A 23,280-nucleotide genomic window follows, 5' to 3' on the forward strand; every position below is an offset into this window, starting at 1 on the left:
AAATATATAAATAACAAAAAATGTTCATTTTTAGTAGAAACTGAAGAAATGCCAATTCAAACATCAATGAGGTTTTTTCATTTATCAGATTAAACAGTAAACAAATAATCCAATTAGAAAATGGGCAAAAGATATAAAGACATTTCCCCAAAGAAGATATACAGATGACAAATAAGCACATGAAAAGACATTCAAAATCATTATCCATTATGGGAATGAAAATTAAAACCTCATTGAGATATTACCACACACCTATTAGAACGGATAACGTAAAAAATAATGGTAACACCAAATACTGGCAGGATGTAGAGAAATTAGATCACTCAGATATTGCTACTGGGACTGTAAAATAGTACAGCCCCTATGGAAAGCAGTTTGGCAATTTCTTACAAAACTAAGTATACATTTATCATATACCACAGCAATTGCATTGTTGGGCATTTATCCTGGAGAAATGAAAACCTATGTTCACACAAACAACAGTACATGAATATTCATACCAGCTTTATTCCTAATAGTCAAAAACTGGGGGGAAAATGTCCTTCCGTGGATGAATGATCAAGCAAACTGAAGCACACATGTGCCATGGAATACTACCCTGCAATAAAAGGAATCAACTACTGATACACAAACTTGAATAACTCTCCAGGGAATAATGCTAAGTGAAAATGCTGATCCCAAAATGCTACCAGGTGATTCCATTTATGTGACATTCTTGAAATAACAGAATCACAGACAGGAGAACAGTTGGTGGTTGCCATGGCTAGGGGTGGTGGGGAAAGGAAGAGGCATGTGTGGCTGCAGAGGGGTAACACCAGGCAGTCTTGTGGTGATGGATCAGTTCAGTATCCTGATAATGGCAATTGTTGCACGAATCTATGTGTGTGAGAAAATGGCAGAGAACTACTACATACACACACATAAGGAGTACACGTGAAACCTAAAACTGGTGAAAGCTGAATAGGCTCTGTGGATTAAACCGATGTCAGTCTCCTGATTTTGCCATTGTACTAGCATTATGTAAAACAATACCATTGGGGGAAAGATACAAGGGCCTCCCTGTACTCTTTTGTCCAACCACCTTTGAAGCTTTGTTTCAAAATAAAGAGTTCAAAATGTAATTTTAAAAGACACAAAATACTCATCTTCACCAAGTATTAAGGAAAATGACAGTGAACCACCAATGAGATATTTTCATTTGTCAAATTAACAATTTATGTTTTATTAGGGGGTCAGGGTAAAAATGCTCAGTGTATATATGAAGAATGGTATTGTCATATACCACTGATGGTGGGATTGTGAAAGGCTATAACTTTTCTGGAATTTAAGACTATATCCAAAGCCTTAAAAAAGCATATACAGGCAAACTTGACCACTGCCTATTTCTCTGTCCTTAGTAATTTTTTTCAGTTCATTCAGTACCTTTATGCTAGACATAGTGCCACACATTAGAAGTATACCAAAGCTGAGTATACATGATTTCTGCCCTCAAAGAGTTCAGTGGTGTAAATATCAAATATGATGATATTTTTATAAGAGTGACATGTGGGAGGAAACCCCAGGAGCACAAAAGTGGCTGTTTTCCCTTTGTCTGTAGTTCTGTGTCTTGGATAAATGCTTGAGTTTTGAGTCGGTTGGGCTGGTGTCAAATAAGAAGTTAATATGTAATTTTGTACTTATTAGCAGTGTCACCTTAGGGAAGCCATCCAGCTTCCTGAACTTTAGCACCTTCATCTGTAAATTAAGGTAAAATTGGTACTTACCAATGCTATAAGGGTTATAAGCATTTATAAAGGATGCAAAGTCTTGTGAAAATGAAATATTTGAGGCTTCACATTCTTTTCTTTAAAATTTATTATTTCCGATATTTGAAATGAAGTCTTTAATTTCTTTGGCTCTGCCTTTTCTCACTGAATTCTAGCAAATGAATTCTTACTTATAACTCAGAAGTTGCTATAATAGACCTCTTAATTACAGATGAGAGAAGGCCAGGCTCAAGGCAAGTGAATAAAGTGAAAGCTAAACAACAACAAAAAAAAGCCACCTAAAATATATAAGTGTAAGTTAGGCTTAACAAATGTTCATAGCTGTAAGAAAATAAAGTTAAAAAAAGAAAAACAAGCTGAAACCCAGTTAGCAGAATTTTCACACATTCAGGCAGAATTATCCCTTTACACACTACTTAGGTATCGATCTGAGGGGCTCATTCAGTTGTGAGGGGCTTTAGGAAAAACATTTGCTTAGCTTAAAGGAACTTTGGGGCAGGTTACTTACTTCTCTAAGTCTCAGTTAATTCATCAGTTAGAAGGTTTAACAGTTTCTGTTTTTAGAGGAAAAGGATGAAGTGAGCTAATGCAGGAATATGAAATGTGTGGCTCAGAACAGGGACAGTGATAGCTGTGATGGCTGGGACAGGGCTAGGAACATACGTAAGCTGTTGTCCCTGGATCCTTACGACAACCGTGTGAGCTGAGTATTATTTTCCCCCATTGAAAACAAAATGAGGAAATTGAGGTTTAGAGAGGTTTAGTAAGTCACTCAACATCACAAAATTAGTAAGGGGCAGAGTAGAGAGACTTACTCAAAAAGTGCCAAACCACACAAAAAAGTACGCTGACACCTGACATTCTAACGATAGTCACATAGCATTATCAGCTAGAAATTATGAAAGATTCAATTCTATATCTCACCAGCATCTTGAGATCACCAGCTGTGTGTCCCTGGGCAAGTGGCCTAACTTTTCTGAAACGGTTTCCTCTTGTAAACTTTGTATGTTTGCTGTGCGGATTAAATGAAGTGATAGATTTGAAATACTTAGCAGAGCACCTAGCTCATAAGCAATTGGCTAACAGATGTTAGCTTTAAGGACATTTATTGGACCTGTTCCTTTGCTAAGCAGCGGGAATGCAAAGGGGAATAAAACATGCCCCCTGCACTTGTGGAGCACAGGATAGGAGAGCCGTTATGAGCAGTGAGACTGTAGCACAATGAGGAAATTGTTATAATGGAAGAATACATCATGTGATTTTGGAGCAAGGACGATAGAGATATTGTGAAAAGAGGAGGGAAGGATGGCCCAAAAAAATAAAAAAGGTTTCAACTGTGAACTGTGGAACGATCGAATCTTAAAGGAAAATAAGTATTTTCCAAACAGAGAAGGCAGGAAAGGCATTCTAGACAGAAGGAACAGTTTGTGCAAAGGTAAAGAAGGCAAAGAGTCATGAAAGGGTTTGTGAGGGTCCAAAACTAGAGAACAGTTCGTGTGACTAGAGGGTGAGTTATATGAGCTGATCAATAAAAGTAGAAGAGAAAACTCGGATTCAGGCTGTGAAGGGCCTCGTGGGTCTTGCTAAGTAAGAAGTGTGATAACTATCCATGAGGAACAGGGAGTAAGTCTTTAAAGCAAGGACATTCCATTAATCAGATTGTTCTTGATGAAAGATAATGGTAGGGTAAAGCAGAGGACCCCAACCTCTGGGATCTAATAATGCCTGATGATCTGAGGTGGAGCTAATATAATAATAATAGAAATAAAGCACATAAGAAATGCAATGTGCTTGAATCATCCTGAAACCATCCCCCAACCCTGGTCCGTGGAAAAACTGTCTTCCACAAAATCAGTCCTTGGTGCCAAAAAGGTTGGGACCACTGGGATAAAGCATAGTGAGAAGGAATCAGCTTGGAGTCTGTTGCAATAGTCCTGACAAGTGGTGACCGAGATCCTAACATGGGCCGCCAATGAATTGGAAGTGGGTGGTGAGGGAGGGGAAGTGAGGGGGTCACCTAAACTTACGTGTGAAATCCAAGTTATGAAAATGGCTTGGTCCTGTCTTACCACAGTCATCCCAAAGGACCAAAACAAAAACACAGAAAACCTCTTTTAAAAATAATCTCTTTTGTTTGTATGCAAATAGGCCATGCACAGTGAAAATGCAACTCAAGTGTGATGACAAATACAATATTTTGTCTTCAATCCACGAGACATGAAGATGAAACTGGTTTACAAGTGCTATCCTTCTTAAAAATTCCAACTCCTCACATTAAAACTGTAGCTAACCAGCGCAAGTCTTATTTGAAATTGTTTTTAGTCTTAAACCAGATGTGTGGGAATCTATTTAGGGCACTTTTCAAAAAGAACTTTACTCACATTGCTGAAGAGTAGGAAGAGCAACATCGTGTTTTACTGGAAAATTCCTTTTAGGCACCAACACATCTGTGTGGTGGTGGACCTTTAGAATTTTCCAGATAAAGGTGCATAAAGGGAACTGCAAAAATTACACATCTATGGTTCTGCACTACCAACTTGAAAATTGCAAATCCAAGTTGACAAATGCATATTTTAAAGGTTCGCAGAAGTCTTCTGTGCTTTGCTTTTGGTTACAGAGATGACACAGGGAAGTGAGCCTTTGGGTAATGCAGTGCCCCCTCCCTCAACCCTGTTGTGAAATGGAAGCTTTAAAAAATCCAGCGGTTTTTTTTTTTTTTTTTTAACAAGCTTAGTCATATTAGCTGTGCTCTGTATGCCCCAGTCTAGTTTATTTTACTTTGTAGTGTACATTTTATTTATACTCGTATATAAATATTTTGCATAAAGAGGTGCTTTCACAGATCTTTGTGCTTCCCTAAAGTTGAAATCTGCTACCATTTGTTAAAATGTGTTAGTTTTGTTATGTTTATATTCTCTCCTCTGCACACATAGGAAAAAATATATGGAAGTAACTCTTCTAGCAACTTTTACATTTTAGAATATTACCTCATTTTATTTCTTCCAACTGAGGTTATAAAGGAAATGACAAATGTCAAATGCTTTGTCATTTCACAAACTGTTGAGAAAGAAACAACAGTTTCTCAGAATGTGTAAGCACCTATTCTTAAGCAAGGGGCCACTTTAAATTCAGAGATCACAATCTTCTGAATTGATGTTCAATAATGCTAAGACTGAAAGGATATCACTTTGGAATCAGATATTTATTTCGTTAGATCCTGAAAAGTGCCATCACCAATACTGGCAGTTTATTGTATCAATCTTTTAACTTGCCACTGTATAGATTTTATTCCTTTTGGAAAGATTTTATGTAGTTTTGTTATTTGTTAACTAATAGGCCATCTTTTGTGTAAGCTATCAGAGGAAGCCCTGAGATTGTAAGATTGTATTATAATAAACCTGAATAGCTAGAGTACAGAACTACTAAATTAGTTAAGGATCACTGAGTCTACCCCTCCTTCAAGTGAGCTCTCTCAATTGGGGCCACCCATGATTAATAGACATGCAGACACTGTAACTACTTAAAATATGAAGTATCTCTCAGATAGCCTATCCTTGAGATGGAGGGCCTGGGGAAATTTTTCCTAATTGTGGCCTACCTAATCTAGTTAGAATCTATTTCATGCTCTTAAGATGGGATCTGATCATTAGGGCATCATATGTAACTGAAGTTGTTTATGTTGAAAATCAGCTGCTGGTGAGTACCCTAAAAATACTGGGGCTTCCCAGGTGGCGCTAGTGGTAAAGAAACTGCCTGCCAATGCAGGAGACGTAAGAGACGTGGGTTCAATACCTGGGTCGGGAAGATCCCCTGGAGGAGGGCTTTACAACCCACTTCCAGTATTCCTGCCTGGAGAATCCCAGGGACAGAGGAACCTGGGGGGATATAGTCCATAGTGTCGCAAGGAGTTGGACACGACTGAAGCGACTTAGCATGCACGTGCCTTGACATTATAAACTGTGCAAATCTCCTGCAGGATACGGGAGGGCAGGGACCCTTGGCTTTGGCTCACCTTGGACCCCAGGGCTAGCCCAAGGCCTGCGCTCAGTCAAGGCTGGTTAAGCATTTGTTGATGAATGAAGGCAAATTAAAAAGTAGGAATTCTAAATCCATCTGTGGATTTTTAAGAATTATTGGAAAATGGGAAATGTTAACTGAGATACAAAGACGGGTGGGAACACAGGTGAAGCATAAAATGCGCCTATTTGGCTGCCGGTAGAGTCTACAGTCACTTCCAGTCCCCATGGATGCTCTGGCAGCAGCCCTGATGCTCTGCCCAGTCCTTCCAGGAGGTGTGTGTACACACGGCAGGCAGGTGGGAAGGGGTGTTCTCGGTGTTATCTTGCTGCTTCTAATCCTGGTCTCTGTCCTGCAGTCCAGTTCCCAGCTAGTCACTAGGACCTGTCCCCCAGTGAAGGGCCACAGAGACAAACATCGCCATTCCTCACACTGCAGACATCACACTTCTCAGAAACTCCTAATTTCTGGATGTGTTGAAGCCTATCCCCATTCCATTCTGCCCTGTCTCCACCAGACCACGGATCATTCTCAGATCCTGAATATGGGATGGCTGGTTCCTCACATGGCGGGGTTGTTGTATCCACCTCCATCTTCCTCCCCTTCCTCACTCACCCCAGACCAACAAAGAACAGCCCATCTGAAGCTCACCCCCATCTCTGGTACAACAGAACTTCTTTCTCTAAAATGGATGTATCCTGACACCCTTTCGACAATTTTTTCCCTTAACCTGCTTTTCAGTACATGCTAATGTAATCTTCAATACAAAGAAGCATATTTTGCTGCTGAAGTTAGGGTACGTTTTGTTAAGCCACCACGTGATTTTGACAGAACGTGCCCACAAGAATCTTTTGCATTCACTTGATAGAATCTTGCAAATAACCACTGGTGCCCCTTGCCTTTCTGACTTCTTAGAGGACATCTAGGCAAAAGTGTATTATGCATCCTAGTTTTGGTGTTCAGAAGTTGATCAAACACAAGTTAAGAAAAAAGACACACGGCCTCTTTCTTAGCATGCATGAATGATAGGTATGAATTTGCATCATGAGAAAGTGAATAAAGGAGGGGCATCTAGAGAGACCAAACAAGCCAGCCTAAGATGGGAGGGGAGCCGTGTTAGAGGGTTAGAGGGTCTCACCTACCTTGTCAACCTACTTGCAGGATATTAATACTGAGGCTGCAGAATTTTGGTTCAGAGAAAAATACCCAACAATACTTAACTATGTAAAATTTATTTCAATTATAAGTCAAGATTGCATCCCCTCCAAAGAAAAAAAGAAACTTATTTTATTTCTAAGAATGTTCCTCCAGAAACATGGAACTGAAAGCTATTTTTAATTGATCTGGCCCTTAGAAAACAATGGGGGCTTTTCCTTTGATTTACCTAAGGAACTGACATAAAAAAATCTACAGTTTCACACCAGAAAGATGGGGAAAAAATGTCAAAATGGAAGGCAGAAATACAAAACTGGAGATTTTCCACTGCAGCATTTTATGTGTGGCATCTGATTACAAGTGTGCAACACGGAGAAGTGAACCTTTGGACTGTGAAATTGATGCTAATTTCTTACCCACTAGTCTAGAAGCCCTCTAAAATGTCACAACATTCATTTGGTTGCTTTACCAGGAATCAATGTATGTGGTTAGTACGTCTGTGTGTTTAATTAATAGATTTTATTTTTTAAATAGTTTTAGATTTACAGAAAAATTAAGCAGATAATACAGAGAATTCCCATATGACCCCTGTTTTGTAGACCATTTCCCCTATTATTATCATCTTGCATTAGTGTGGTATATCTATTACAATTAATGAACCAATATTGATGTATTATTATCTAAAGTCCATACCTTAAGTCTCCCCCTTTGTGTTCTATGAATTTTGATGAATTTCTAACAGGGGTTTCCCTGGTAGCTCAGATGGTAAAGAATCTTCCTGCAATGCAGGAGACTTGGGTTCAATGCCAAGGTCAGGAAGTCCCTGGAGAAGGGAATGGCTACCCATTCCAGTATTCTTACCTGGGAAATCCCATGGACAGAGGAGCCTGGCAGACAACATCATGTCCGCAAAGAATTGAACATAACTGAGCAACTAATACTTTCTATCATCATTCTTTTCTATACTTTGTCTCGCTCTTGGTGTTGTATGAATTTCGACAAATTTATAATAACCTGTATCTACCACTATAGTATCACACAGAGCAGTTTCTCTGCTCTCAAAATCCCCCGTGCTCCACGTGTTCACCCCTCCTCACGGACACTGGCAACCACTGATCTTCATACTGTCTCTCGTGGTTTCGTGTTTTCTAGGTCATCTAGTCAGAATCATACAGTATAGAGTCTCTTCAAACTGTCTTCTTTCATCAAAAAATACAAATTTAAGCTTCTTCCATGTCTTTTGTGGCTTGATAGCTCATGCTTTAATCACCGAATAATATCTCACTGTATGGATGTATCACAGTTTGCTTATCCATACACTTATTAAAGGGCATTTTAGTTGCTTCTGGTTTAGGGGAATAATGAGTAAAGCTGCTGTAAATATTTGTGTGTTGGTTTTTGTGGGGACCTAAGTTTTCAGTTCATCAGGTAAATACCTAGGAGCATGACTGCTGGGTCATATGGGAGGCTTATGTTAAGTTTTATAAGAAACTGTTCCAAAGCACCTTTCATTCCTACCAGCCATGAGTGAGAGTTCCTGTTGCCCCACATTCTCATCAGCACTGAGCACTGTCAGTTTGGTCAATTTTAACCATTCTAACAGGTGTGTTGTTAGTAGCTCCTTGTTGTTTTAATCAGCAATTCCCTAAGGATATATGAAACTGAGCATCCTTTCATATGGTTATTTGCCATCAGTATATCCTTGGTGACTTTTGTATGATCTGATCTTTTGCCATTTTTAAACTGAGTTGATTTCTTATATTTGAGGTTTAAGAGTTCTTGGTACACTTTAGATACCAGTTCTTTATCAGATTTGTGTTTTACAAATGCTTTCTTCCAGTCTGTGACTTGTCTTTTCTTTCTCTTGTGGTCAGAGTGTTTATGCCTCAAGTAGGGAGGGTTCTAAAAAGACAATTTTACAACAGCAGTAAGAGGTAAATTTTATAGCAGATGTTTTATGCTCTCTCTCTCAGGTGGGGTTAGGGAACCTGTCTGTGAATCCAGCAGAATTTCATTAAAAGTAGACTCAGATGTTGGGATGGCTAACTCTCCTGCATCATTAGAGGTTGTGCAGCAAGGCTGGCAATAAGAATAGGACCCAACCCTGGGCTGCAGCTGTTCTAAATAAAGAACAATTCAGAAACTGTGTTTACAGTTCAATCCTGGGCCCCCATGCTTGGATTACATTACACATAGGGTGTGAAGTTCTGTCCATGAGTCCAAGTGTGTAAGACATCATCACTTTTCTTATTTCTTAATCCCACCTGTGAGCCCCCACTGTGACAGTTAGACAAGTTAGTCAGTCAGTTCAGTCGCTCAGGTGTGTCCAACTCTTTGCAACACTATGGACTGTAGCACACCACGCTTCCCTGTCCATCACCAACTCCCAGAGCTTATTCAAACTCATGTCCATTGAGTCGGTGATGGCATCCAACCAGCTCATCCTCTGTCATCCCCTTGTCCCTCCTGTATTCAATCTTTCCAAGCATTAGGGTGTTTTCAAATGAGTCAGGTCTTCACATCAGGTGGCCAAAGTATTGGAGTTTCAGCTTCAGCATCAGTCCTTCCAATGAATATTCAGGACTAATTGCCTTCCAGATTGATCATACAGGGGTGCCCTCCCCTGCTTGTGGCCCAGTCAAAATTCAGAAGCTTACCTGGTGCCTAAAAAGTGGTGGAAGTCCTGGTCTGTACTGGTTGCTATCAGCCTCCTTATTCTCCAGCCCATAGTGGTCTGTGAAGTCTGGCAGCTTTCTGCCCCCACGCCACAGTGGGGAATGAGGTCATTCACTGAGGGTGGGTCTCCTGCATGAACCATCTCCCCTGAGGTTGTTGTGCCCTTGGGAGCAGGGTGTGGGTTGCTTGGATCCCACTATGCACAGGCCCCCCACACCTCTGCCCTTCTCTCCCTCCCTTCTGCATCTCAAAAGCACTCTCTGTCTCGCCTCTCACCTTCTAGGGCACCTACATTGTCTTTTCCAGGGGCTTTCACAAAAGTCCAAAAGTGTCTTTGACTTTAGGTCTCTTCTGCTTTCTCCTCTGTAAAAAACCTCTGTATCAAGGAAGCCCAGAAAACAAACACTAATTAACATTTCAATAAGTTATGCCTCTACAATTATTTGTGGAAGCTATTTGGCTAGTATCAGAACCACCACCACCACCACCACCTGGAATGCTTTTAGAGTGCCTCCTGACCCCTGGCCATAGAAAGCCGTATATATATAACAACGAATACAACTGGAACTGGAAAATTCAGCTAAGTGGATGTTTCCAAATGCCACAGGTTTCTAGCTTTGCCTCCCAGAGTGGACCCTAACTACGTGGTCCCAGAGGAACATCTCTTGAGCAAAGCTGGGCAAGGACATAGGGAAGGAGTCCATTTCCTCCACTCAGCCACTGTCTATAAGCCACTCCCCTCCTGCTGCTTTCCCGGTAGCCATGGCTTCCTCAGACCTAAGAACATCTGGGAGGGAGGCAGTAGAGGAAGCAGCCCCACACAGAAGGCAGATTTCTGAGGTTACCAGCAACTTCCTCCTCATTAACGCAAGGAACTGATTTTCATTTTGCTTGACCTCTTCTCAGCATTTGAAACTGCTGACCACCATCACTGTTGAACCCTCTGTATCCTTGGCTCTGATGAGCCTTGGTGAGCCTTCTTATAAGATTTTCAAGTGGCACGGGCTTGGAAGGATGGCTAATTTACAATGGATGAAATATGTGGGATTCAAAGTAATTTTGATTGGCTGAACACTGGCCCCAAATACTGTTACACAAGCTGGGGCCAGAGGGTGGTGATCTGACTTGACATGTGAAAAAAAAAGTCATGGTCAGCCAACCTCCCAGTGGAAATGTATATAGGCTAATTTGATCTCTGACCCATTTACAAAAGTGATCTTGTCACTGCCTGTTTCATTCTGTGAGCAAAAAGATATTTGACAAACTCAGGGAGATGGGTGCCAGTGTGAGAGCCACTGAGTTGATTAGGGTGCACGTGTCGGTGTGTGTGCTAAGTCACTTCAGCTCTGTCTAACTCTTTATGATCCTGTGGACTGTAGCCCACCAGGCTCCTCTGTCCACGGGATTCTTTAGGCAAGAATACTGGAATGGGTTGCTGTGCCCTCCTCCTGGGGATCTTCCCGACCCAGGGATCCAACCTGCATCTCTCCTGTCTCCTGCATTGGCAGGCAGGTTCTTTACCACTAGTCCCACCTAGGAAGCCCCAGCTGATTATGGTTCTGAAGAACAAATCATACGGGGAACAGCTGATTATATTTAGTTGCAAGAAGAGACTATTAAGGAAATTTATAATATTTGCTTTCAACTATTTGGAGGATTTTATATCTAGATATAGATACATATATTCTGGTAGTTTTAGAAAATATGGCAGGGACAAGTGGATTGTATTTCTGGGAGTGAGGAGTGAAAGGTGGATGACAGGATTATTATAAAGAAGGCTTTTCTCTTAGAACTGTCTCATCAGATAGTGAGCTTTCCAACATTAGTGAAAAAGCAAAGACTGGACCTCCATCTATCAGAGATGATATTAGGGGGATTCCTTGCTTGAATAAGAGACTGGAATGACTCCTGTGGTCCCTTAAACAACCCTGCATCTCTAGGTCATGGAGTAGGAGAATTCCATGACACTGTATTGTCCTTTATTTCTGCTGCCTGCCTCATCTCCCTGCACTTCTATGTTATAGCTTTGGAGGAGGCTGCTCTAAGCAAGAACTAAAGTAAGCAGATGAAAGAAGGGATATGGAAAACAGAAGGAAACAGTAGTTTTAAAGGAAACTACTACCTTCCACAATCTGTGTGAGGTACTATGTATATGATTATGTCATCCTATCTGACCCTCAATGAGATTAGAAGATATTTAGCATTACTTCTGTGAGGAAACTAAGACTCGCAGAAGTTAAGTCACTTCCCTAAGAACACACAGCTATTAACTATAGGAGGTGGCATTTGAACACACTTATCTTTGATTCTGGAGTCTAGTGTGACTTGTTATTTTTACTTATCCTTTATTTATGGCAAATGATACTGCTCTAAAAATTTTTTAATATTGACGTAAGGATTCCTTTTTAAACAAATTTACTTAAAGTAAGTTAAGAGAAAAATATTGTACAAAAAATAGTACAGATTTTGCATGGGCATGAAATGAGACTACTAGCCAGAATGACTGAAATTTGGGAAATATTATTCCAAATGTTTTGATAGTAGGACTTTCCAATTTAGTCAGTCTTATATTTTGATTGCTGAGTACAGGAAGAAAAGAAAAATTGAAAACTACATGGAATATGAATTAATTTGCTGTGCTCTGATAGGTGGGGTAATTTCATGTGTTACAATAAGGAAACCAAATAGACCCTTTCAAATTAAAAACCATAAGATTGTAAAATCCAGAGGAAAACCCCAGGTGAGGCCTATTCGAATAAAGGATGAAGTTTCCAAGGTATGCGCATGAAGTGGCTGAGGGGAAGTAACGTGAGTGAAGGCCCAGGACCCACACAGGTTTTGAGAGGTCACAGTGGAAGGTGAAGGGGTTTACAAACCTGTTTAGGGGAAGAATGATCATCCTCCCAGTGACGGAAGGAAGATCTTTGTGGAAAGGTCAAAGTGAGGATTGGAAAGTCCAAAAAGAAGATGGGAAAGCAGTGATGAGGACTAGATAGCAGCAGAGCATGCTATGTGCCAGGTTATTTACATGCAAGACCTCGTTTGTTTTTCACAACAATATAGCAAGGAAGCTATTACTAGTCACAATTCATAGATGAGAAGACTGAGCTGGGAGATATTCTATAATCTGCCCAGGGTCCGGTGGATCAAGCCAAGATTTGACCTTGGACTGACCACCAGTTCCAAAACCGGTGCTACTTCCCCTGGACCTCTTCCACCCAGACAACATCAAGCAGTTTTCACTTGGTCACTTTCAATGTCTCCAGCCTCATGCGGCACCACCAGTCTCTAAGAGAAGGGGGAGCCCTGCTCAGAGGCAGGCTGTCTCTCCTCTGGACTCTAATGCTGCAGATGAAGAGGCACATGATTGTCCCCAAATTGAGCAGAGGGCGTTGTAAGGCCTGAGAAGGTCAGAAAAAAGAAGCCATGTGCTGGGCAGGATTATATATGTGAAGCCTGTTTCTGCCTAAGCACTGAGTTTAGAAAGATCCACATGGAATTCGCATACCTTTCATACTTCTTGTTGTGACTCTTCCCCGGATTCAATAGTACCATCCACTAGGACTTCCCTGGCGGTCCAATGGTTAAGACTCTGGGCTCCCAACGCAGGGGGCATGGGTTCCATCCCTGGGTGTGGAACTAAGATCCCACCTGCCACCTGCTGTGGCCAAAACAAACAGTACCATCCACTTCCAGGAATAGTGGACCAAGGTAATAGTGACAGTCTAGGCAAGGACAACTAGGATTAGATTAAGATAATCTGAAAATAGGGGCTGTGTGTGTTCATTGACTGCTAGCAGGATTCACCAAGTGGTACTCAGTGAGTGATTTGGGGCAAGGTGACAGGTGAAGTACCGGGTGTCTCTGCTCTCTCTGGTTGAGGGCTCTCTCCTGCAGCCCTGCTCAGCCAGACACAGCGTCTGGCATGTGGCTGCCCAGTAAAGCATTTGCTGAACTGAGCTGATTCTTTTTACCTATGGGCCTCTATGATCTGTCAGGGAAGGTGTCTGTCATGTTTGTGGCTGGGCTGTCTTTGGGGGGTTTCCTCAGGGCTTTACAGTCACTAGCTCTCAGGAGTGTGTTTGTAGTCATTCTCATCAGTGGAAATGCCCACCTGCCAGCAGAAGTTATCTGGAACCAGAGAGAACACTGCCCCTCTCTGTGGTGTTATTTCTCTCTAGTCAGTTCCCCTTTCTGCATTTGAGATCTAGCCTCAGCCCTGATATTATTTCTCTCTCTACAAGGAGTGTTAGGAGGTATGGGGAGCTCACAAAGGCTCCTCTTCAGTTATTCTTGATCCGTTGCTTCTGTGTTCCTTGGGAATGCCCCTGGGCTTATGCCTCTGGTCTCTTGGAGCTGCAGTGGATGGGCACCTGTGACAGGTATGTTCTCATGAGGCTTGTGTGCCTGGGGGAATGTGGTGTGGGGTCAGGCTGCATCTGGGGCAGATGTTCAAAGTTGGGGCTGACAGCCAGCAAGGGAGTGGGTAAGAAGGGGTGAGGAGTATGTGATTAAATCCTTTGACCATCAGGCTCGGTTCCTGGACTGTCTATGTTGGAGGTGGGACATGACAAAAATGTGTCTCTTCTAGTTGGTTCCCTTTGTCTGCTTTGACAAGCTGAGAGACGTAACAGTCAGGAAATAGAAGGCACCATTTACCAAACAACTGGCAGCCACTCCTGGCCTTGCAGTGCTGGGGGCTCCAAGCAGCTATGCTCCAGGAGAAGCTATCCAAGTGTGCTGGCCCTGCCCGAGCCCCTTGTGCCAGTGGAAAGTCCAGAGGACGGAGACCAGACTTACACACTCTGAAACAGCCTCTGCTTTCTTGTTTGGTCTTTCCCTCCTCCTGTCCAGAAACCTTTGCCCATTTCTTCTTCCCATCCAAGGGCCCCATCCCAATATCAGCCCCTCCTGGCACCAGAGACTAATAGCTTATTTGGAAATAAATAGTCCTGGGTCAAAAAGAGCCCAGGCAGTGGTTTATCGTGTTCTGTATACCATGAACTTATTTGCATTTGCAAATAGCCTTAAAATAGTGCCTCCGCTAATAGTTATTGAAGGTTCTGGAGAGACAGGTTAAAATAATTTTTGACCAAGGGAACTTCCCACTCCTCAAATTGTAAGAACTGAGGAGTCGACCTGTTCCTCCCAACCTCAGTCTTGGGACTCAGACTCTGGATTAAAATGTCTATTTAATTATGTGCACAAATTCAGAGCGTGATATTTTCTGTTTGCTGTTATAGATATTACTATTTACATGAGCTATCCTGTATATAATGAAAGATTTTATAAATCTCTGCTCATTTATGTGCCCTAAATATATTTTTTGAATGCTTACTCTGTCCCAGGTCCTGGGTTTCTAACAAGGAGAATTAGAGACATGGCCCCTGTTCTCTTGAAGCTTCTAGCCTAACAGGAAAACAGTACTAATGAAATAGTCACACTAAAACTGACTGTGTAGCAACAATGCTCTGAAGAGAAGAAATGGTTTTGTGCTCACTGGATTATGAGCACAATGGATTGTGCTCACTGTTCAAGAACTATGTCTTTGAGCTTGGTATTTTGGTTACTACAATATTCCCAGATAAGAGATGTCCCCTCATAATGGAGGTGAGGATTGGATTTCATGGAATTGAGGCTGGAGTGGGGAGTGGAGAGAACATGAAAGGTGAAAAGACAGGCTAAGCTAGATTCCTTAGGAGAAATTCAAGGTTCAAATACCATGTTTCAAAAATCAGGTAGAGGTAGGAGGTGAGTTTAGGGGTCTCTGGGCCAGAAGATGGAAGCTATAAGGACATAGAACAAGAACAAGTATGTCTGAAACAAATGAGGAGGTGGTGGGGAAATTTCTGGAGTCATTCAGGGTCCAGGCAAGTATGGATACTTCACCTTTCATGGTCAGGCGAGAAGGAAGGATAGGGCCCTAGGCTGAGCACATAACCCTTTATTAGACCCTTGTCTTCATCTCTAATCAATGCAGAGACTTTCTGAGCTTCCCATCATAGTTTACTTAGGCTGGGTTTGGGAGAGAGATGCCATTTTGAATATACATAGACAAAGAAAATTGTATCCAGCACTTTCCATCTCCCAGTCAAGATGGGAGAGGTTCCATTTCCTGTTCTTCTCCTTCCTTTCATGAGTATGATTTCTTTCCAAGTTCCATTTCCTGGAGAAAATAAACTTAACTCTTAATAGCTAAAAACAAAAGACATTTCTCCTTTCCAGCTAGCATTTGCATTTTAATAGGGGCTTTCAAAAATGCCTTTACCCAAGGAATGAGTAATTTGGGAATTCCAAGCACCAGGGTAGGGCTGGCGTGTGGAATGGGGAGAAGGGGATGTCCCTCAGATTGTGCCCTTGAAACACTGGTTTTCTCTTTTTGACCATGATTCTGGTTCTGAGAGAGCAGGAAGGGGCTTCCTTAGGGGGCCAGAATTGGCATGGCTGCCTTTTGGTAAGTTCTGTGGGTCTTATTCATGGCAGGCAGAGCCCTTGACTGGATGTGCACAGACTCAGAGAGAGGAACTTGTAAAAATTTTGCATGGTGCTTACCCATAAGAACTTTTTTGGCAAAAGGGGAAAATGGTTTCCAAAACCATTGATAAATCAAAAAAACAGTATTTCTTGACTCAGAAAGGTCCGATTCTAGATATGACTAGAAAAACTGGGTATCTGTCTTATACATAGACTTGGGGGATGGGAAAGGTTAATTACTATTGCCATCTTACGCTCCTTCTTCTGGGCAAGTGAGGGGAATGGACTCTTAGTTTTAATGCTTTAGTTACGTACAATATTGGCAAATGAAGAAAAGCATCCCTGCTCCTTATGAACCTACTTAGACCTTTCTTCTTTGTACCTATGCCTCTTTGATGCTACTCCCCTTGTATCTGTATGGAAACACTCTGCTCCCAAATGGGTGAGGAAGATGACAGCTAATGAATGAAAGCAGTGTTAGGTAAGGAAATTCTCCATCAATGAGGACCCAAAGGGATTTGCTCCAAGACGAGATTGGAAACCAAGTCAGACATATGATCCAGCCTCAGCGAGGAGATGTAGCTGGTAGGGGGGAGCTCAAGGAAAGCAGAGGTGAGGATGGGTGATGTGTATCAGTACTAGTCACCTCCCGTGTCCACCGGACACCAGGAAATGTTCACATTTTCATCAAGGTATCACTCAGGCCCATCTCTTTCCTGTCATGCCTGCTTCTGCTAAGTTGGTTCAGCATCTTCATCTCAAGTCTATAAGCTTTTTTAAAATTTTTATTTTTACTTTATTTTACTTTACAATTCTGTATTGGTTTTGCCATACATTGACATGAATCCACCACGGGTGTACATGCGTTCCCAAACATGAATTGCCCTCCCACCTCCCTTCCCATAACATCTCTCTGGGTCATCCCCATGTACCAGCCCCAAGCATGCTGTATCCTGCATCGGACATAGACTGGCGATTCGATTCTTACATGATATTATACATGTTTCAATGCCATTCTCCCAAATCATCTCACCCTCTCCCTCTCCCTCTGAGTCCAAAAGTCCGCTATACACATCTGTGTCTTTTTTGCTGTATAAGCTGTTAATATTGGCTTTCTTGATCGCCCTCATACCAGCCTTCACTGCCTCCTTCAGGCCACTGACAGGCTTATTTTCTTTAAACTTTCATTATATAACTTTTTTGCTCCCACACTATTAATCCCAAACTCTCAATTTTCTATCAAAGCAAATATAAATTCCTTATCTGACTTTCTAGGCCATGTTCAGCTATCCTGTTCTTATACATGTATGTGTACCTCAAGAATATGGCTGAAATACGTATCCAGTTACACGCAATCAAACATTTGAAAGTAGTTCACCAGGAGGCAGTAGTTCCCTGAGCCACATTAACTGAATGCCTGAATAGTACTTCTGCGGGAATCTATTTGGAGGGCTGTCCAGGGAAGAATTGTTGGAGGCTTGCAGAGCCTTTCAAGGACAGAGGCAGATGGCCACCACATCAAGTTCTGGACTTTCAATAATTGCTAATATGAAAGGAAGATGGAAATTCTCTGAGAAAGATCCTCTTATGCAATGGCCTAGGCTGACAGCTCTCTGGAGTGGGAGGATCAGACCTGAGCAGGCTGGGAGCACGGAGTAGAAGCCTCATCTGCTCTAACTGAACTTGACTTTCTCCAGCAAGCACTAACATTCCTAGCTCACTCTGTTCCTGTCACCAGGGTACAGTTCTGAGACCAAAACTGACCTACTTTTAAGTCCCAGGTTAGATATCACCATCTTTACCCCACCTTCTGGACCATAGGATTACTTGCTGTTCACTATCTCTTTTGAAACCTTGGACCACTTGTCAACTCAGAAGGTCCTCCACAGACCTGGGATCCTTTAAACATACCATACTTTGTGCGTGTGTGTGTGTGTGTGTGTGTGTGTGTGTGTGTGTGTGTGTGTTAAGTTGCTTCAGTTATGTCTGACTCTCTGCAATCCTATGGACTGTAGTCTGCCAGGCTTCTCTGTCCATGAGATTCTCCAGGTAAGAATACTGGAGTGGGTTGCCATGCCGGGGGGATCTTCCCAGCCCAGGGATCGAACCTGAGTCTCTTATGTCTCCTGTGCTGGCAAGTGGATTCTTTACCACAAGTGCTACCTGGGAAGACCACCATACTATGTGTGCTGTGCTAAATCACTTCAGTTGTGTCTGACTCTTTGCGACTATATACCGTGCTAAAACTTGGAGGAATGAAATTGGGTGGGGTTAGGGAAAAGTGGTGTGTCCAGATTTTCTCCCTGGAAAGATGGGTGTATCCAGGTTTTCTCCCTTATTTTTCCTCCTTTCTGGGAATGTAATGAGCAGCTTCAAGGAAAGCTTAAGAAAAGTTATACAGTTCAACCACCCCCTCAATTCAAGAATCTCTTTTAAAATGTCTCCTCTGCATTATTACTCTACTTTTGCCTGAGCAGTTCTGGTGATGAGGAGCTCATTATCTCACAAGAAAATCCAGTCCTTGGTTGTAGCACTCTATTCAACGTTCTTCATCACCTGAAGCTGAGATCCGGCTCCCTGCATCTTGCAGTATTGGAACTACTGTCCCTTTAACAGCAGTGCAAGTGTCTTCCTGTGGGAGGGCCCTTAAACATTTGCAGACAGCTTTGGGCACTTGCAGGTTTCTCTGCTTCAAGTTAGTTACCCCCAGGCCTTTCGATTGTTCCTCATTTGACATACTTTCATTATTCCCTGGTGAATCCCTTGATCAACTCTAATTTGCCATGGTCATTCAAGTATAACCGACCTCACTGAATGTGATACCACAAATGATGTGGTCTGATTAGCACAGAGAACAGTGACCACCTTCTACACTAAGAACGAATTAACTTTTGGTTAGCCTTGCCACGCTAGCATTTGTATGACTTGTATATTTACTGCGGATAAGCTCTTCTCTATTTTCTACTTATTCTACTTCACCTAAGTGTAGATCTTTCTGTGTACCCTGAGATGTAGCATGCTAGTATCAGACTCTCTTTTCAGCTGACCAACTGACCAATAGCTATCTGGCTTATTCTTGTGCACATTTGTATGTACATCTGCACATTTGAAAGCAGAAGTATGACTTCTGTGCTTTCATTCATAGTTTTACTAAACATGTAAAAATGAGAAAGTAAAAAACAGAGAGCCCCACAGTACCCACCTAGTATCAGCCTATTAAACAAGAATGATTCCTGATGCTCAGTTGTTGAGTGAATGAATCAATCAACACCTTGTTCTCATCCCGCATATTTAATCCATCACTATATCCTGTTGGTTTTAGTCCTAAATTCTGCTTGGACCTATCCATTTCTATCTACTTTTGCCACCACAACCTACAACAAAAAGCCATCTTCCTTCATTTATATGACTACAATAGCCAACTGATTGGTCTGGGGGCCTCTACCCTGACTTCTCTACTATTCATCTGCTACACAGTGGCCAGTCATCTTCAAAATGCAACCCTACTTATGTCACTCCTCTGCTGTTCATGTTGCTCTCAGAATAAAGAACAAAATCTTTAACTGACCCATAAAAGAAGCATGGTCTGGCCCTTGCTGGCCTCTTCAGTCTTGTCCTCCACCCCTCTATCCACATCAACCTTCTCTCATGTGCCCTCAGTGCCTTGGCACATGCTGGTCCCATTGCCTAACGTTTTCCAAGTCACTCCACCAACCTTCACTTACTTAGCACCTATTCAATCTGTTCTGCTTACCTGTTGATGCATCAGAAACTGCCCTCAAACTTAGCAGCTTAGAACAATGGATATTTCACTCTTTCTCATAACAGGTGAGTCAGAAGTTTTGGCAGCCTTCTGAGCGATTTTTCTGGTCCTCATGGCATCAACTTGGTCTCTTAGCTGATGAATGGGCTAGTCTAGATGTATACTATCTAAATCAGTAGCCCCTAGCCACGTGTACCTACTGATTACTTGAAATGTAGCTCACCTTAAATGAGATGTGTTGTAAATATAAAATATCCATGTGATTCTGAAGATTTAGTACAGGAAAGATAATGTAAAATAGTCATTAATAATTTTTATATTGATCACATATTGAAATAATATTTTAGATATTAGATTAGATAAAATATATTATTGATATTAATTTCAGCTATTTCTTTTAAAATGTTTTAATGTGGCTACCAGACATTTTAAAATTACATATTTGGTTTGCATTATATTTCTACTGGACAGTGCTGATCTAGAGCAAGGGTCAGCATTTTTTTTTTTCTATAAAAGGCCAGATAGAAAATATTTTCAGCTTTGCAAGCCATATGATCTCTGTCACAGCTTCTCGACTCTATCACTGCAGTTCAAAAAACAGTCAAGGACAATAATTAAAGTAGTGGTTATAGCTGCATTTCAACAAAACTTTATTTGTAAAAATAGGTGGTGGTCTGATTTGGTCTTCAGGCTGCAGTTTGCTGACCTCTGATTTAAAGGATTCCGGATTTTATTCACATGTTTGGTGGTTTGGCAGAAATGGCTGGAAGGCTGGTTTCAGCTGGGACTGTCGACCCAAACACCTACACATGGCATTTCCATGATGGTGGTCTCAGCAGGGGGACATCTTACATAGTGGCTCTGAGCCCCACATTCCAAGAAAGACAGACGCTGCAAGGCTTCTTTTGACCTGGCCTCAGAAGTCCTAAACATCCCTTCTAGTGCACTCTGTTGGTCAAACAAATCTCTAAGGCCAGCCCAGACTCAAGGGGAGGAAATTAGAGGTCACAAAGGGGTAGGAGGGAGGAGTAGCAAAGAATATGTGTCCATCTTTAATTTATCACATCATTCTTCAAATCTCAGTTTAGACTAGACCTATTGTGGGCCCTCCGAGCACCATGACGCTCTCCTCTGTAGCACTTGTCATCATTGTAATTTTACATTTATTTGTATGATCATCATCCTGCTCATCTACTAACCTATAAGCAACTATAGGAAGAGGAGTCCTTTCTGGTTTTGCTCATCATTCTACTCCCAGCACCTCACACAAGGCCTGGCTCAAAAAATATTTGTTAAATGAATGAACAACCTAGGGGCACAGCCAAGTATCTGTATGAATATGTATTCCCACATTTCTCCACTGCTCTCAAGCATATCACGAGACACCCTGTCAGAAGTTAAAATTCAGATACAGTCAATTCCCAGCAATCTTCTTATTTTGCAGTTCAGAAACTTTGTGAAAAAGGAAATAAGCCTACCCTATTCCTCCAAGGACCTCCAATGTAATCATAGCTGTTCTAAGGGTAGAGCTTCTGGTTCTGGTGCCCTGAGAAGTGACTGACACAGCATGTCACCCTGAGGCCAGTAAAGGCCCTGGGTGGCTTGTAAATAAATGTAAAATTACAATGATGACAAGTGCTACAGAGGGGAGCTTCATGGTGCGTGGAGGGCTCCTGGCCTTCCCTGTCTTCTCACTCAGCTGGCAGTGCCCATCCAGCATGCTTGCTTGGCCAGCCACAGTACAAGCTGGCAGAAAACAAAGGATTGGGGTCTGAACCTGGGCTGAGACCGATCTAGTCCTCCCTCCATCGAGATTATGGCATCTTTTGCTTTGTTCGGAGAAGGACTCTCATATGTGCTGGGCGGAGATGAATGAGTCCACCTTCCATGCTGGCCTGGAGCTTGAACGATAGCTGTTTGTGGACACTCTGTTTTTCTTTTTAGCTCTGGGTTAGGGATCAAGGCCTGCGCATGTTTACAGTCCCTCACAACCTCTAGAACAAGCCTGACATTGAGTAAATTCACTACATGTTTGCATGAGACTCTCTCAGTGAATAACCTTCATCAGACACCAGAAAACCTATCAGCATTTTTCCTGGTGCCCTGATCACCACTAATATTCTAGACAAAGTAGTGAAATAGGGAACTTTTTTTTGCTGCTCCCCAACTTCTGCCTTGGAATCTTTCTCTCACTTCCTGAGCCATCATATGTATACTCCCCTGTCCCACCCCGTGACCGGCCAACACCACCTCGCCATATCTGCATACTGCCTTTCGCCTGAGCTAGATCCCACATCCTCCTGCAGACTTGAGACATAAAAGAACTCTTCTTAATCCCCTTTGTTCTGTTCCAATGCACGTAGTTCCCAGAACTCTTCTAGGTGAGGCTTAGCTGAAACACAGTAACATGCGTCTGGAGGTTAGCCCAGGCCAGCAAACTCATTACCTGTCCGGGGCTGGGGTGGAGAGAAGCATTCTCTGCCTGGCACGTAATAGGTACTCAAGTAATATTTGTGGACCGAAAGGCAGCTCGGGACAAAAATGTCCGATACACAGGGACACTGTGGTCCATCCTACACCTAGCCTAGCTTGTCCCCCTGAGTGTCACACTCTGATTCTAGGAGCTGCCATCACACCTGGCCCCAGGGATGTGCTGTTCCCTTGTTACCCTGAGAGTGGGTAGAATTGAAATCTTTTTTCCTTGCTCCTAAAGCACACCTGGGGCTCCCCTGGTGGCTCAGTGGTAAAGAATCTGCCTGCCAATACAAGAGATTCAGGTTCAATCCCCAGTTTGGGAAGGGAATGGCAACCCACTCCAGTATTCTTACCTGGAGAATCCCATAGATAGAGGAGCCTGGCAGGCTACCGTCCAGGCTTTTGTGTCCAGGGTCACAAAAGAGTTGGACATGACTGAGTGACTAAGCAATAACAACAGCACATCTGAAACCAACTGGACTTTTAAAGGAACTATACAAGAGTTAAAAAGAACACAGTGAGTGATGGATGGAAACTAAATTTCTGGTGGTGAGCAAACTGTAGTGTATACGGAAATGGAAATATAATGTCGTATGAAGTGGAAATATAATGTTGTAAACATGAAAAAATGTTATAAACCGATGTTATCTCAGTAAAATTGAAGAAGAATGCAGGGAAGAAACTCCATTTCTTTACCTACAACATGGGGAAAGAAAATCTCACCTTGCTGTGAGGAATAATATACTTGGTCATTGAGTTGACTCTCACTCACATTCTATGATGTCCAGGTATGTAAAGTGAGAGAAAGTAGCGTCTGGTGGGTGCTTTTCTTTAGTTTTGAAGGTGAACCTCCAGCTAAATAGAACGCTGAAACTTGTTCTAGGTTTTTGACCAGTTCACCCACCTACAGACTTTATTCTGCTCACAACCGACAGAAATATCCTCACAGAGAAT

At 42.2% G+C, this 23,280-nt stretch overlaps 1 protein-coding gene across 19 annotated transcripts in view; it reads left to right on the plus strand.

The window, feature by feature from the left end:
* Window positions 1–23,280, plus strand: part of CD86 (CD86 molecule) — a 66,768-nt gene that overhangs the window by 7,732 nt on the left and 35,756 nt on the right. For 11 of the 19 annotated variants that reach the window (XM_042247983.2, XM_042248209.2, XM_042248062.2 and 8 more), the window contains exon 1: window positions 13,811–13,996. The exons of the other annotated variants lie outside the window; for them this stretch is intronic. In XM_042247983.2, the coding sequence (XP_042103917.1) occupies window positions 13,980–13,996 (17 nt within the window). In that variant the 5' untranslated portion in view covers window positions 13,811–13,979. Of the gene's footprint in view, window positions 1–13,810; window positions 13,997–23,280 lie in introns of those variants that run through there. 19 annotated transcript variants of the gene reach the window in all.

The sequence above is a fragment of the Ovis aries genome, chromosome 1 (assembly GCF_016772045.2).
Source record: "Ovis aries strain OAR_USU_Benz2616 breed Rambouillet chromosome 1, ARS-UI_Ramb_v3.0, whole genome shotgun sequence".
In the NCBI taxonomy this organism is placed as follows: domain Eukaryota; kingdom Metazoa; phylum Chordata; class Mammalia; order Artiodactyla; family Bovidae; genus Ovis; species Ovis aries.